General features: G+C 48.8%; 1 protein-coding gene across 3 annotated transcripts in view; it reads left to right on the forward strand.

Moving 5' to 3' along the window:
• The window catches only part of NAT10 (N-acetyltransferase 10), a 43,058-nt gene extending 30,996 nt beyond the window's left edge, over window positions 1-12,062 (forward strand). For 2 of the 3 annotated variants that reach the window (XM_004050920.5, XM_055355512.2), the window contains 11 exons: window positions 328-444; window positions 1,807-1,940; window positions 2,143-2,191; window positions 4,349-4,445; window positions 4,543-4,653; window positions 5,558-5,730; window positions 6,247-6,366; window positions 6,872-6,970; window positions 7,428-7,501; window positions 8,598-8,681; window positions 11,238-12,062. In XM_004050920.5, the coding sequence (XP_004050968.1) occupies window positions 328-444; window positions 1,807-1,940; window positions 2,143-2,191; window positions 4,349-4,445; window positions 4,543-4,653; window positions 5,558-5,730; window positions 6,247-6,366; window positions 6,872-6,970; window positions 7,428-7,501; window positions 8,598-8,681; window positions 11,238-11,346 (1,167 nt within the window). In that variant the 3' untranslated portion in view covers window positions 11,347-12,062. Of the gene's footprint in view, window positions 1-327; window positions 445-1,806; window positions 1,941-2,142; window positions 2,192-4,348; window positions 4,446-4,542; window positions 4,654-5,538; window positions 5,731-6,246; window positions 6,367-6,871; window positions 6,971-7,427; window positions 7,502-8,597; window positions 8,682-11,237 lie in introns of those variants that run through there. The other variant, XR_010135461.1, reaches the window with a different exon arrangement.
• Window positions 12,063-12,549: the final 487 nt, after the last annotated feature.

Below are 12,549 nucleotides of genomic sequence, written 5' to 3' on the forward strand. Positions count from 1 at the left end.
GTAATTGGCTGTAGAAACTTCCTTTTCAGGCAATGGTACAGAAACTGCCTCTCATTTGGGCTTGCCCATCTGGAGACCAGAAAGCACAGCCATCCTTACCCTCAAGTGGCTGTTCTTGAAGAGCTAGACCAGTGTTAAGAACTCGGGTCACACTACTTTCAGTCTTAAGTGTCTCTGCTTTGACCTCAGGGTTTTCATTGGTTCTCTTGCCCCGTGCTGTTTGACAGGGAGGGAAGGTTCTCTAGAAGCAATGCAGGGGAGTCAACGTGGCTTAGACTGAGAGCAGCTCTCTTCCCTCGGCCTCTTTCCCTTCATGTTTGCTCCTAGATGGGCTATGGCAGCCGTGCTCTGCAGCTGCTGCAGATGTACTATGAAGGCAGGTTTCCTTGTCTGGAGGAAAAGGTCCTTGAGACACCACAGGAAATTCACACCGTAAGCAGCGAGGTAAGCATCTTTCGACAGACCTCCTGTGTCCTGGTTCTTGGGAGGATAATTTTCTGGGTTTTTAGGGGCATCAACAAAAACCAGTCCAGAGCTTTGGACCCCTCTCTCATTTTCTTCTGCTGCTTTTTCCTACCGAACACTTCAGATCCTCAGATCAGTATCATTGGGATCATCTGTCAGCTTGTTAAAAATGTAAATTCTTGAGCCCCACTCCAGACCTACTGAATCAGAAACTCTGGGGTAGACCCGTAATCTGTAGTTTAACAAGATTCTCAGGTGATTCTGATGCTCATTCAAGTTTGAGAATCACTGCTCTATAATCTCCTCTTTCATCCTACACCAGACTAAGGGAAGTTCTGTCATTCCTTGATAAGAATGACTAATACTAGTAACTGTGACAGCCTTTCATGTGCATTCATTGATTTTCATAGTATGTATATTTGAGAGCTAGACAAGGGGCTTTTATTTAAGTTGAGGCAGCTGGGCAACATGGCGAAACTCCATCTCTACAAAAAATACAAAAATTAGCCGAGCATGGTGGTGCATGCCTGTAGTCCCAGCTACTTGGGATGCTGAGGTGGGAAGATTGCTTGAACCCCAGAGGTTGAGGCTGCAGTGAGCTGTGATCTCGCCACTGGACTCTGGCCTGGGTGACAGAGCCAGACCCTGTCTCAAGCAATGAAAAAAGAAGTTCAAGCTCAGAGGTTTGTCACTTCCTAAGGATGTCAGGTGATAGAACCTGGACTTCATGCTGGATCACAGGAGCCTGCCTGTCCCTTTGTAAATCTGTTGGGCATTTTTTTTTTTTTTTGAGATGGAGTCTTGCTCTGTCTCCCAGGCTGGAGTGTAATGGCGTGATCTCAGCTCACTGCAACCTCTGCCTCCCAGGTTCAAGCAATTTTCCTGCCTCAGCCACCTGAGTAGCTGGGACTACAAGCACACACCACCGTGCCTAGCTAATTTTTGTATTTCCAGTAGCGATGGGGTTTTGCCATGTTGGCTAGGCTGGTCTCAAACTCCTGACCTCAGGTGATCCACCCGCCTCAGTCTCCCAAAGTGCTGGGATTACAGGCATGAGCCACCACTCCCGGCCTCTGTCAGTCGTTTCTAAACTCTTTGGCTGTCTTCCTGCATTCTAGAGGTCTGAAGCAGTGTGATTCCACGCATGTTGAGGTGTTTTGTGTACTTGAGAATGATTGCTTGACTCCGGTGTTCTCATAGTTTGAAAACCACAGCAATAAACCAAGAAACCTCTCCCAGTTTTTGTTGTGCTAAGTCCAGAGTGCGCTGTGGCAGGGGTGCTTGACGATGTCTCTCTCCCTCTGCTGAATGGACTGTGTTCTCTCCTTGGCATCTTCCCAGGCTGTCAGCTTGTTGGAAGAGGTCATCACTCCCCGGAAGGACCTGCCTCCTTTACTCCTCAAATTGAATGAGAGGCCTGCCGAGCGCCTGGATTACCTGGGTGTTTCCTATGGCTTGACCCCCAGGCTCCTCAAGTAAGTGCCTGCCCTCCTTCCGCGGCATCACTCCTTGGCATTGAGAAAGAAGAGTTCTGTGGGCTGTGTGTCTCTGTTGGTAGCTGGTGTTTGTGCTAGCCTGCTATTCGTGGCGTGCTCTTCCTGGCTCTTGCCCTTGTGTGTCTATCAGCCGCTCCCCAGAGGCCACACACAGTGACCTACTGTCTTTGTATCTTTGCAGGTTCTGGAAACGAGCTGGATTTGTTCCTGTTTATCTGAGACAGACCCCGGTGAGTGAGGCATCCAGCAGAGGAGAAGTTTAGGTTTACCGTTATGGTAGGTGACAGGCCTGTCCTTGCAAAGAGCCCTAGTGCCTCCCTGCTGCATCGCTCTGAGCAGGTGGCTGTGCCTCTGAAGAGGTTTATTCTGATGGACATGGAAACAGCCATCCTCAGTGACAGGCCACATCATCACACATTTCTTCCCCGACTACACGGTGCATGCGTTGTTCTTAGTCATAAAATGGCAGAGGTACACGTGGACTTGTTCATCAGATTCTGGGAAAGGAGAGTGGACAGGAGGATCAAGGGTAATTCCTAGAGTTTTGGCTTGAGAAACTGGGTGTTGGAGGTGCTGTCGGAGATGGGACTCACTGCAGGAGGAGCAGATTTGGAGGGAAGAGTGGGAGTTCTTTTTTGATGTTAATATGAGATGCCTATTGGACATCCAAGTGGAAATGTGGACTAGGCATTTATTTGACTACAGGAATTTGGAGGTAGGGAAGTTTGGGGCTAGAGATGGAGCTTTGGGAGCCATCAGCATATTCATAATAGAATGCACTGCAGGAGGGCACGGAGCTCTTGTCTGTTGTGTTCATTGCTGTATTCCTCGCACTTAGAGTAGCAATTGCTGTGTAGTTTGTGTTCAGTAAATACTTTCGTTGAGTGAATGAAAGATATCTGGAGCCAATGAAAGTGACTCCTTGGACCCTAACGTTCAGAGGAATGAAGAGGAGGACACAGCACATACAAGACTGAGAAGGAACAGCCCTGATGCGCAAGAGAAAGTCGGGTGTGGTGTCACACGTCAAGGTGAAAAAGTGGGAATGGGAGTCAGCCCTGTTGAGAGGATGAGGAGGATGAGGACAGCTGGCCATTGGATTCGTCAGCAGCGGTGAGCTGCATTGAAGCAGCTGCAGTGGAGTGGAGGCTTTGGCCTGGCCAGAGGGAAGAGGAGGTGAAGAACTAGAAGGGGAACAGGCGACTCTTTCAGGAAGCGAAAGGGAGCAGAGAAACAAGGTCGCTGGAGGGAGATGGGCGCTAAAGAAGGATTGTCCGATGGGAGATTCTAGAGAATGTTTTTTGCTGCTGGGTTCGATCCTGCAAGTAGTGGTGTAGGTGAGGGGGGCCGACTGCCAGAGTGCAGGCCTTGAGGAAGTGGTGGGTGGGACTCGAGACTCAGGAAGAGAGGTGACCACCTACTTCATCCTTCGGAACAGGGAAGGCAGAGAGCGTGGGAATGGAAGGCATCAGTTGGCTGGCTGATTTGGGGTTGGGAGGATGAAGACATTGTCTTCTGAGTGCTTCTGTCTTCCCAGATGAGGGGAGTCCATCGGCTGAGAGGGAAGTGTTGGAGGTTTGATTTTGGAGAGGGCAAAGTCAGTATCAGAGGCTAGTGTCCAGTGTCCGTCCGAGGGTTTAAAGTGGGACTGGTGAGGACTGCTGGGTGTTGGGCTGCTTCTGTGCAGGCAGGGAGCTGCAGAGATGGGTTGGGTCTCTGTCAGTACATTTGGTGGAGGCTGAGGATGTAAGTTTGGCTGTCAGCTGCAAGGAGAACGCAAGCTGTTGAGCTGTGGTGTGGTCTGCGGTGTGTCCGTGTGGTCTTGCACTGTGCACTGTTCATTTGTGACTTGATGGTAGTGTTTTTATGGTGTGGGGCTTTGTTGTTATGGAGTAAAAAATGTAAAAATAGTCACAATTTTAACACCTAAAGAAGCCTGCACTTGCAGACTGGCTGCCAGCACTGAGGTGTAGGTTTTGGCCCTGGAGTTTCTGCTGTGAGGCATCAAACCCATGTTGACTGGATTGTGTGGAGCTTAAGCCCTAATGACTGAGTTCAGCATCTACCTGAGAGGAGCACATATTTCCCTCCCGCACGTCCCGAGCAAGAGGCAGGCCCAGAAGAGCCAGCAGCTCTGCTCTGTGTCTGTGACACTTTTGAGGAGATTGCAGGACAGTGATCTTTGCAGCTGTTGTGTGTGAACTGAGGTGATATGAGGAAGGTGAAGGCGAGGGCTGTTTGAGAAGGGTGCCTACCCCCAGCCCGGGAAGAAGGAGAGGCCTGCGGAAGCACTAAGCCTTCCTTCTCTGAGTGTTTACCCTTCATCAATGATGGGTTATTCAAAAAAAGGGGGTTCTTGGTGCCAGTTAAACCTCTGTGTTGCCCAGAATGACCTGACCGGAGAGCACTCGTGCATCATGCTGAAGACTCTCACTGATGAGGATGAGGCTGACCAGGGAGGCTGGCTTGCAGCCTTCTGGAAAGGTGACTGAAGAGTGGGGGTTTGGGGGAGACAATGAGGTGATTGGGGGCTGCCGGGGATGCCTCCAGACCTCTAACTCTGCGTGATGGCACCCCACAGATTTCCGACGGCGGTTCCTAGCCTTGCTCTCCTACCAGTTCAGTACCTTCTCTCCTTCCCTGGCTCTGAACATCATTCAGAACAGGAACATGGGGAAGCCAGCCCAGCCTGGTGAGCCGGGCGGGGACAGGGAGGAGGGTTGGGAATGGCTTGGCTGTGTGGGAGGTGGGTGTGGTGTCCTAGGAAGGGTTTGGGCTGGAAATTGAGGGACTGGTTCTAGCCTGCAGTCACTCGCTGGTCACCACCCGCTTGCCAGGCCTCTGCTCTGTCCCAGGCTGTGCTGTCTTTCATTTTCATGGTAAGACTCTGGCTGTGCAATTTAATGTCAGAGGTGTCCATTTAGTTCATGTAGCTGGTTGGTTATTGAGGCTGATTTACATCTGTGCTCTAGGGGAGTGAGGTGCTCCATCTCTGAGGTTTAGTTTCCTCATTCATGAAATTGTAATAAGAATATGCTGCTAGCCTTCTGTAGCCAACAGCACACAGAAGTGCTTTGTGCATACAGATTGTTTGAATACTTAAAAAACAAAAAATGTGTAAGAGATTAGTTTTATTGCATATTTTATATATAAATATTTAGGTATAGCATGCATATATGTGTATATGTGTGTGTATATACTTTTTTGCCAATTATATTTTGATGGAGAAATCCGTATATCTTGAGCTGGGCAGAGCTTACACACTTTCTGTGACACCAAATGAAGTGACAAAGCAGGGAAAGAGTGTAGTTGTGTTCCCCTAACCCTGGGCCACAGGGAGCTTTTCCTTGGTCCAAGTGTTCAGTATGGGAACTGAGCAAGGGTCCTGTGGCAGCCGTCCCCTCCCCACACGTGGCCTGGAGCCGCCCCTTCTATGGCAGGAGCAGGTTTGGTGCCCCTCTGGGCCAGGGCTGTGTGGTATGGCTGCCAGGCCCTGTTAGATGCTCCTGTGTGTTAGGGTGCAGCCTGGGGCCTGTGTGCTATCTCATGAGGGCGCCGGGTGACCTAACCTGTCTAGCTCTCTACCCCGTGGACAGCCCTGAGCCGGGAGGAGCTGGAAGCACTCTTCCTCCCCTATGACCTGAAGCGGCTGGAGATGTATTCACGGAATATGGTGGACTATCACCTCATCATGGACATGATCCCGGCCATCTCTCGCATCTATTTCCTGAACCAGCTGGGGGACCTGGCCCTGTCTGCGGCTCAGTCGGTATGCTATCTGTTGCTTGCGTGGAGGAGAAGTGAGGATTGTGGAGCTGTTCATTTGCTGGGTGTTGGGTTGGGCACTTGGACATAATTGTGTGCCTTTAATTCCTCATACATCTGATAGGTGGGTAGTGGTATCCTCATTCTACAGGTCAGGAAACCTGGGCTCTGAAGTCGAGTAATGTGTCCAGCCATACAAAGTGAGAGAGCTGCAGCTTCCACCCCACTACATTGCCTTGACACTTAACTCCACCTTAGCAGAGGTTCAGGAACATCCCAAACTTTTAATGTAGTTGTGAAGCAGGTATTTGTCAGGATAAAAGTTACTTTGGGGATTTTAGGAAGACAGCATTTCTTGGTGGTCTCAGTAACAGGATGAAAGAGAAGATGCCAATATACACAGTGCTAGTCTACCTTTGTACCAATAGCTTTGGTCAAGAGAGTACTCTGGTTCTTGGTGCCATTTTAATGGGCAAGGGCCTGTCCTAGAGGCCCACCCAGCAGGTTTTCCATCCTTTAGGCTCTTCTCTTGGGGATTGGCCTGCAGCATAAGTCTGTGGACCAGCTGGAAAAGGAGATTGAGCTGCCCTCGGGCCAGTTGATGGGACTTTTCAACCGGATCATCCGCAAAGTTGTGAAGGTAACCTCAGCCTGAGGGCAGGGGCGTGAGGTCTCTCAAATAGTGCAACAAACCCACTCCCTGCTCCCGAGATGAACACATGTTAGCATTTAGCTGTGTTTGCTGCATCTCGTCACACACACACACACAAATCCAGGACTTCAGAACACATGTTAGCGTTTAGCTGTGTTTGCTGCATCTCATCACACACACACACACACACACACACACACACACGCACACACACACACACACACACGCACGCACGCAAATACAGGACTTCAGCTCTAAAGAATCTGTGAAGTTCTGTGTCCTCTCCCAGAGGCATCCCTATTAGGAAATTGGTACATATCCAGTCTGTGTTCTTCAGCTCTTCCCGCTAATATCCACATTCCTAAACTGTAGAGTGTTGCTTTGTGTCTTCAAAATGCACACCTTTCTATAAGACACCAAGTGTCTGGGTCACGGGTGACTGGGTCCCTGCTGCTCCTTCATCTTCTGCTTCTCTGTTGGTTGTCTTTTGTAGCTATTTAATGAAGTTCAGGAAAAGGCCATTGAGGAGCAGATGGTGGCAGCGAAAGATGTGGTCATGGAGCCCACGATGAAGACCCTCAGTGACGACCTGGTATGTCCCTGCTCATGGCCTTGGGAGTCCCAGCATTTCCATCGGTTGCCTTAGGCTGTGAATTCAGACTGTCTTCCCCTTCCCCTTTAGAAAGAGTCCTCTGCACTAATTGAGCTAAGTGCTATTCCGTAGGTTTAATTGGACAAACGGACCCAGCATTGTCTGAGCACACACAGGCCTAGAGTTGTGCCTCCCACTGATTGTGTGTGTGTGTTGTGAATATAGGATTCCAGCATCTGTTGGAAATGTTTTGTCTTTTTTGGTGACTTCTTAAATGCATAGTTTATAACAGAGCTACCTTAAAATAATCAAAGCTGCCTACAAGGTTTTTGCAGGTAGACGGAAGAGAAGGAAATGTTTTCTCATCATTGTGCCATTCCACCCCAGCTTCACCTTTTCCTGTGTTTGGTTCAATCCTTGACTCTGACTTAGTCTCTCTATGGGTCCTTAACCACAGGATGAAGCAGCAAAGGAATTTCAGGAGAAACACAAGAAGGAAGTAGGGAAGCTGAAGAGCATGGACCTCTCTGAGTAAGGCTTGTGGGAAGCAGAGGCTTTGCCTTGGCTTCTGGGGCCCTAAGAATCTGCCTACACGTTTCTTCTAATCATATCCCACGTGCCCTGGAAAGTGTCTTTCATGGGATCAGTTTTAGGGGTGCTAACAGTTCTATTTGACCTTCTAATTGCCTGTTTGTATAATTTTGGAAGAGTTGGGTTCCGGAGACTAGTGCCGCCACTTTGACTTTCACATTGCACTCTCTGATCCCCAAGGCTCCAGGTCACACCTCGGGTCCTTCCAGGAGTGGGGGTGCCGATTGGATGAGCAGGCCCTTTAATGGTTACTTACTCTATTTGGCTTTTACGTGTGACTTTGTTTGAAGAAAGGATTCTACTGCTAAAACCAACCAAACAAGCAAAACACCCCTTGCTCTAAAACCATCTGGGGATCCTAGTCCCTTTTGTGCTTCAGCTGTAGTGGTGCTGCCTCTCCCTCCACTGCCTGGATTGATGTGAATAATAACTCCAGAATTCATGGCCTCTGAGCCTCTGTGACCTGTAGTCCTGTTTCTGGGTCATTAGTGATGGTGGCTGCTGGGTATGTGAGGTGGAGGTGGCCAGGAGCCCTTGGACAGAGAATCGAGCTCTAGTTTCTGCCCTCAGCTTTGCAATATCAAAACCTTGATTTGCCAGGACTGCTAAATCTGAAAGAGAAGGGAGGGAGGGGAGAGGCACAGTTCAAGGGCTTATGGACAAATGCTTGGAGGTGGGAGTGAGTGAGAAGATCGTGGGGGTGACAGGAAGCTTCTTTGGTGGATGTTAATGAGAGTCATGTGGGAGGAGCCAGGCAGGCTGCCTTCTGTGCAGGACTGTCCTCACTGACCCCTGCCAGCAGGCCTGGTGACCCTCGCTCCTGTGGAGCTTCTATCCATAGAGCTAAGCGCCATGTCTCTTGGCCCTCCTGCACGCTTGTCCCCTCTGTCCTTTCTGCTGTTCAAATGCTGACACAGCTCAGCCTGGCTTTCATGATAGGAAGTGTTTGATAAGAATGTTGTCACTGTCGTTATTTTCTCTTAAGCAGTCCCTTCTTCTTTCTAGCAGGCTTTGATAGTTCCCTTCTTTTTTTTAGATACATAATCCGTGGGGACGATGAAGAGTGGAATGAAGTTTTGAACAAAGCTGGGCCGAACGCCTCGATCATCAGCCTGAAAAGGTGAGGGCCCAGGGTCTGATGTGCATCTGGTGGAAGAGGCATTCTGGCCTCTCTGCTTCTCTTTAACTTTGACTAGAAAATAGGAGGTTGGAGCAAAAGCTTTGACAGAAAAGTCATGGTTCTTCCCTTTGAGAGTCCCCTGGCCATTACCCTTGCAGTGCATGTCCCACAGACCAGGAGGGCCATCTCTTAGGCATGGATCTCTTCACTCTTTGTATTTGTCAGCCATGCCAGGGCACTGGGCCTGTCAGGGAGAAGGGCTTGAGGGAACAGTCCAGAAGCTGCCACTGGCTGAGACTTGCTTATGGGCTTTCATCATTCAGCCCTCAGGATGGCAGCATAAGGGGGCTGTTTTATTACTGTCATTGCTTTAAGATGAAGTAACAAGGCTCTCAGGGGTTAAGTTCCCGAGAAGCACACAGCTAGTGAGAGCCGGAGCCAGAATCAAGTCCACGTTTCTCCACTGCAAGGCCATAGGTTTAACTGTTAAGTTGTCCTTCCTTTGAGCCAGCAGTTCTCAAGGTTTTGGGTCTTTGAGTTCCTTTATCTCTTAACAATTAAGGCCCCCAAAGGACTTTTGTTGGTTATATCTATGGAAATTTCCCATATTAGAAATGAAAAACTGGCCAGGTGCGGTGGCTCACGCCTGTAATCTCAGCACTTTGGGAGGCCGAGGCAGGAGGATCGCTTGAGCGCAGGTGTTCAAGACCAACCTGCGCAACATAGCAGACCCTGTCTCTGCAAAAAAATTTTAAAAAGAAAATAAATGAAAAACTGAGAAATTTAAAAAATATTCATTTGTTCACAGTAATAATGGACTCAGTCATTTTGAAAAATACTCTTTTTCATAAAAATTTTGGTGAGAAGAGTGGCATTGTTTTTACATTTACATTTTTGCAAATCTCTTCAATATCTGGCTTAACAGAAGGCAGCCGGATACTCATGTCTGTGTCTTCACTGACACTCTTTTGCTGTCATATCTTATACTCTCTGGAAAACTGAATATTTGTGAGAGAATGAAAATGAAAAAAGGCAAATAACTGTTTTCATACTAATCCAAATATGTTTTGACCTTGTGGACACCTGAAAGGGTCTTAGGGACCCCAGCAGTCCCTAGACCACTCTTTGAAAATCTTCACTCCAAGCTTCTTATCTGCAGAGTGGTGCATTTGTAAATAACTTAGGCTGGAACCTTCATCAGTTTTCCCTGGGAGTACAATGAGGCCTCCCCTGCCCAGAGCCACTGGAATTGAGGCTTTCACAGCTGATTTGGGGGTTGATGGGGAGGGTGAGATTTTGGCAATCCCCTATTTATTGGTTTCCTTAAAAGCTTATATTTTGGAAACATTTGGGAAGAGGAAACCTTGTGTCTCTAGGAACTGTAGATCCCAGAAATCAGGTACTGTCTTCCAGAGTCTCCGTTAGTCACTGTGGCATCTTGAAGGATCCAGCATCGATGCCAGCCTCATTTCCCAGATCCTTTGTGGTGCAGCACAGAAGCCCACTGTCGGTGTGACCTGTCTCTGTTTTGTACAGTATGGCAAATGTAGCACAGGGCCCATGATGGCTTTGGCCTTGAGCACGGTGGCTTTGACTGGAACAAAAGGCCGGGGAGCGTGTTTGCTGTGGAGACGGCCTCAGCTCCACACTCTGTAGAGCTTGGCCTTTCCTGCCATTTGTTTGGCCATTGCTGGTAGTGAGAAGCCTCTTGAGCCCAACAAACCAGTGTTGTGTGGTTGTTCATGTGCTTGATGGCTCTGAGTAAATGTGAAAGCTTGAACTCTGTGAGCTAAAAATACTGGTAGCTATCATTAAATCCTCTGAGGCCTTACTTTTTCTTCCTTTGAGAGGTACTTCATTCATATGATGTTAATGGTCTCTGGACTGAACTCTTCACGGTCTCCTTATAGGGAAGTATTTGTTCCCAGAGCAAAATTTAACCTGTAAGTTTCTTAATGGCAGGTGGCCGTTTGCTGAGTGATTCCTATGCCAGGATATCAATGAAGAATCCAGGGGCTGGTTGCAGGGTGTCACCTGAGTTACTGTTGTTTGGGTTTTCTTCTTCTCATATAGGAAAAATAAAATAATAGTAGCACATCAGAAAGTATGGCAGGGTTTTCCTTGGAGTCTCATGCCTTGTATTAAGGACTGTCTTCAGGGTCATTGGGATGAATATGTCTAGTTTCCAGAGTCACTGCAGTGGTGAGAGTGGTGGTGGGGAATCCTTGTGGTGCCTTAGGTCTGTCTTGGGAGAGGGGAGCAGAGTGTACTGCACCCTGAGGAGAACCCGGATTTCAGGTGTTAAGATCGAGATTTGTTCTTCCACAGACTAAGAGCTGGGACAGGGCAGGAACTGGTCTGTATGGTGTGTCCCCAGCCCCAGCACAATGCCTGCCCCCTAATAGGTTTGCAGAGAACATTAATGTCCAATTGGGTGGCCTACATCAAGTTTCAGACGGTGGAAACCCTTTTTGACAAAGCAAAGCAAGCTTAAAGCAGTCTCAGATGTTCAGATCTGTACATATTTCATTCTTTCTATTTTTGATTTTTCTCTAGTGACAAGAAAAGGAAGTTAGAGGCCAAACAAGAACCCAAACAGAGCAAGAAGTTGAAGAACAGAGATACAAAGAACAAAAAAGATATGAAACTGAAGCGGAAGAAATAGTGAAGAGAAACTCGGGCATCTGTGTTTGATCATGGGAAGATACTCTCACTAACTGAACCCTCTCTGGCTGGACTGTTAAAAGCAACGAGAGGCCCTGGCACACCTGGAAGCTGGCCGCGAATTCGGCCTCTGGGCCTGTGTGTCTGTGAGCTCAACCTGGCTAAAGGCGGAGTCACTCCCAAATGTGTCTCTTTAGAACTTGATGGCTGGGCACTGCCATCTCTAGAATTGCCAGGAGTCTCTCTCTCCCTGCCCAGTCCGGGGCCCTCCTTTCCTATAAGTTCATATTTTGCTTTGAGCCAGCTTTTTAGTCTCATTCCCACACATGTGGAAGCCACGTTGCCTCTCGACTGCCTGAGGCCCTTAAGTACATCGCTTTCTGGTGGTGCCCAGGAGGCTGTTGCTGGGCCGCTGGGTCTCTCTTTGTGGACTTGTGCCTGGAGCAGGAGGAACTCCAGTCCGTCCCGGCATCCATGGCTGCCCGCGGTTAGGTGCGCCAGGGTTTGCTGATGTTGTCTTGTGCTGTTCCACTCTTGGCTCCAGCAGACCCACTGTCCCAGAAAAGCCTGAGCCTGTAGTTTATGTAGAATGCCACATCTGCGTCCTCAAGACCTGTTTCATCCATTTGGGAAAAGATGTTGGGAAAGGCCACTTTGCTCGCAGGGGTGAGGGGAAGGATAGAGAATCTATTTTTAATAAATAACATTCTAGAAAGATTAGCTGCCTGTGAGTGTTCTGAAATCCACGCACATGGACGTTTCTTCTGGTGGGTCTTGGCTGCCTGGTGGAATTTGGAAGGTGTTGGTATCAAGGTCAAAGGTGAGCAGTGTGTCTAGGGCTTCCCAGCCCAGGAGTCTGCGGGAGAAGTGGCAGGTGGCTATGGTCACCTCGAGGGGCTTGGTGTGGTGGCTGGAAGCCAGCTAGAATTGCCTCATTTCCTTCCCAGCTCCTTCCAGGTCACTTGGTCCCTTCCATTTGTTGGGAACAGAGGTAACCTGGTGGCTTTACACATACTTTGGTATGTTTGTTTAATGGTATCCAGGCTAATGAGTCTGCAGCCCCGATATGTTGTCTAGGTTCAGAGAAGGACAGGGAAGGAAACGGTAACTTCTCAGCCTAAGGGTATTTCATATACAGCTCCTAGGACTCGTCCCCACAGGGAGAAGAGCAGGTTCTGTGTGCGACCCTAGGGCTGCTGAGGCT

This window comes from Gorilla gorilla, chromosome 9 (genome assembly GCF_029281585.2).
Source record: "Gorilla gorilla gorilla isolate KB3781 chromosome 9, NHGRI_mGorGor1-v2.1_pri, whole genome shotgun sequence".
Taxonomy (NCBI): Eukaryota; Metazoa; Chordata; class Mammalia; order Primates; family Hominidae; genus Gorilla; species Gorilla gorilla.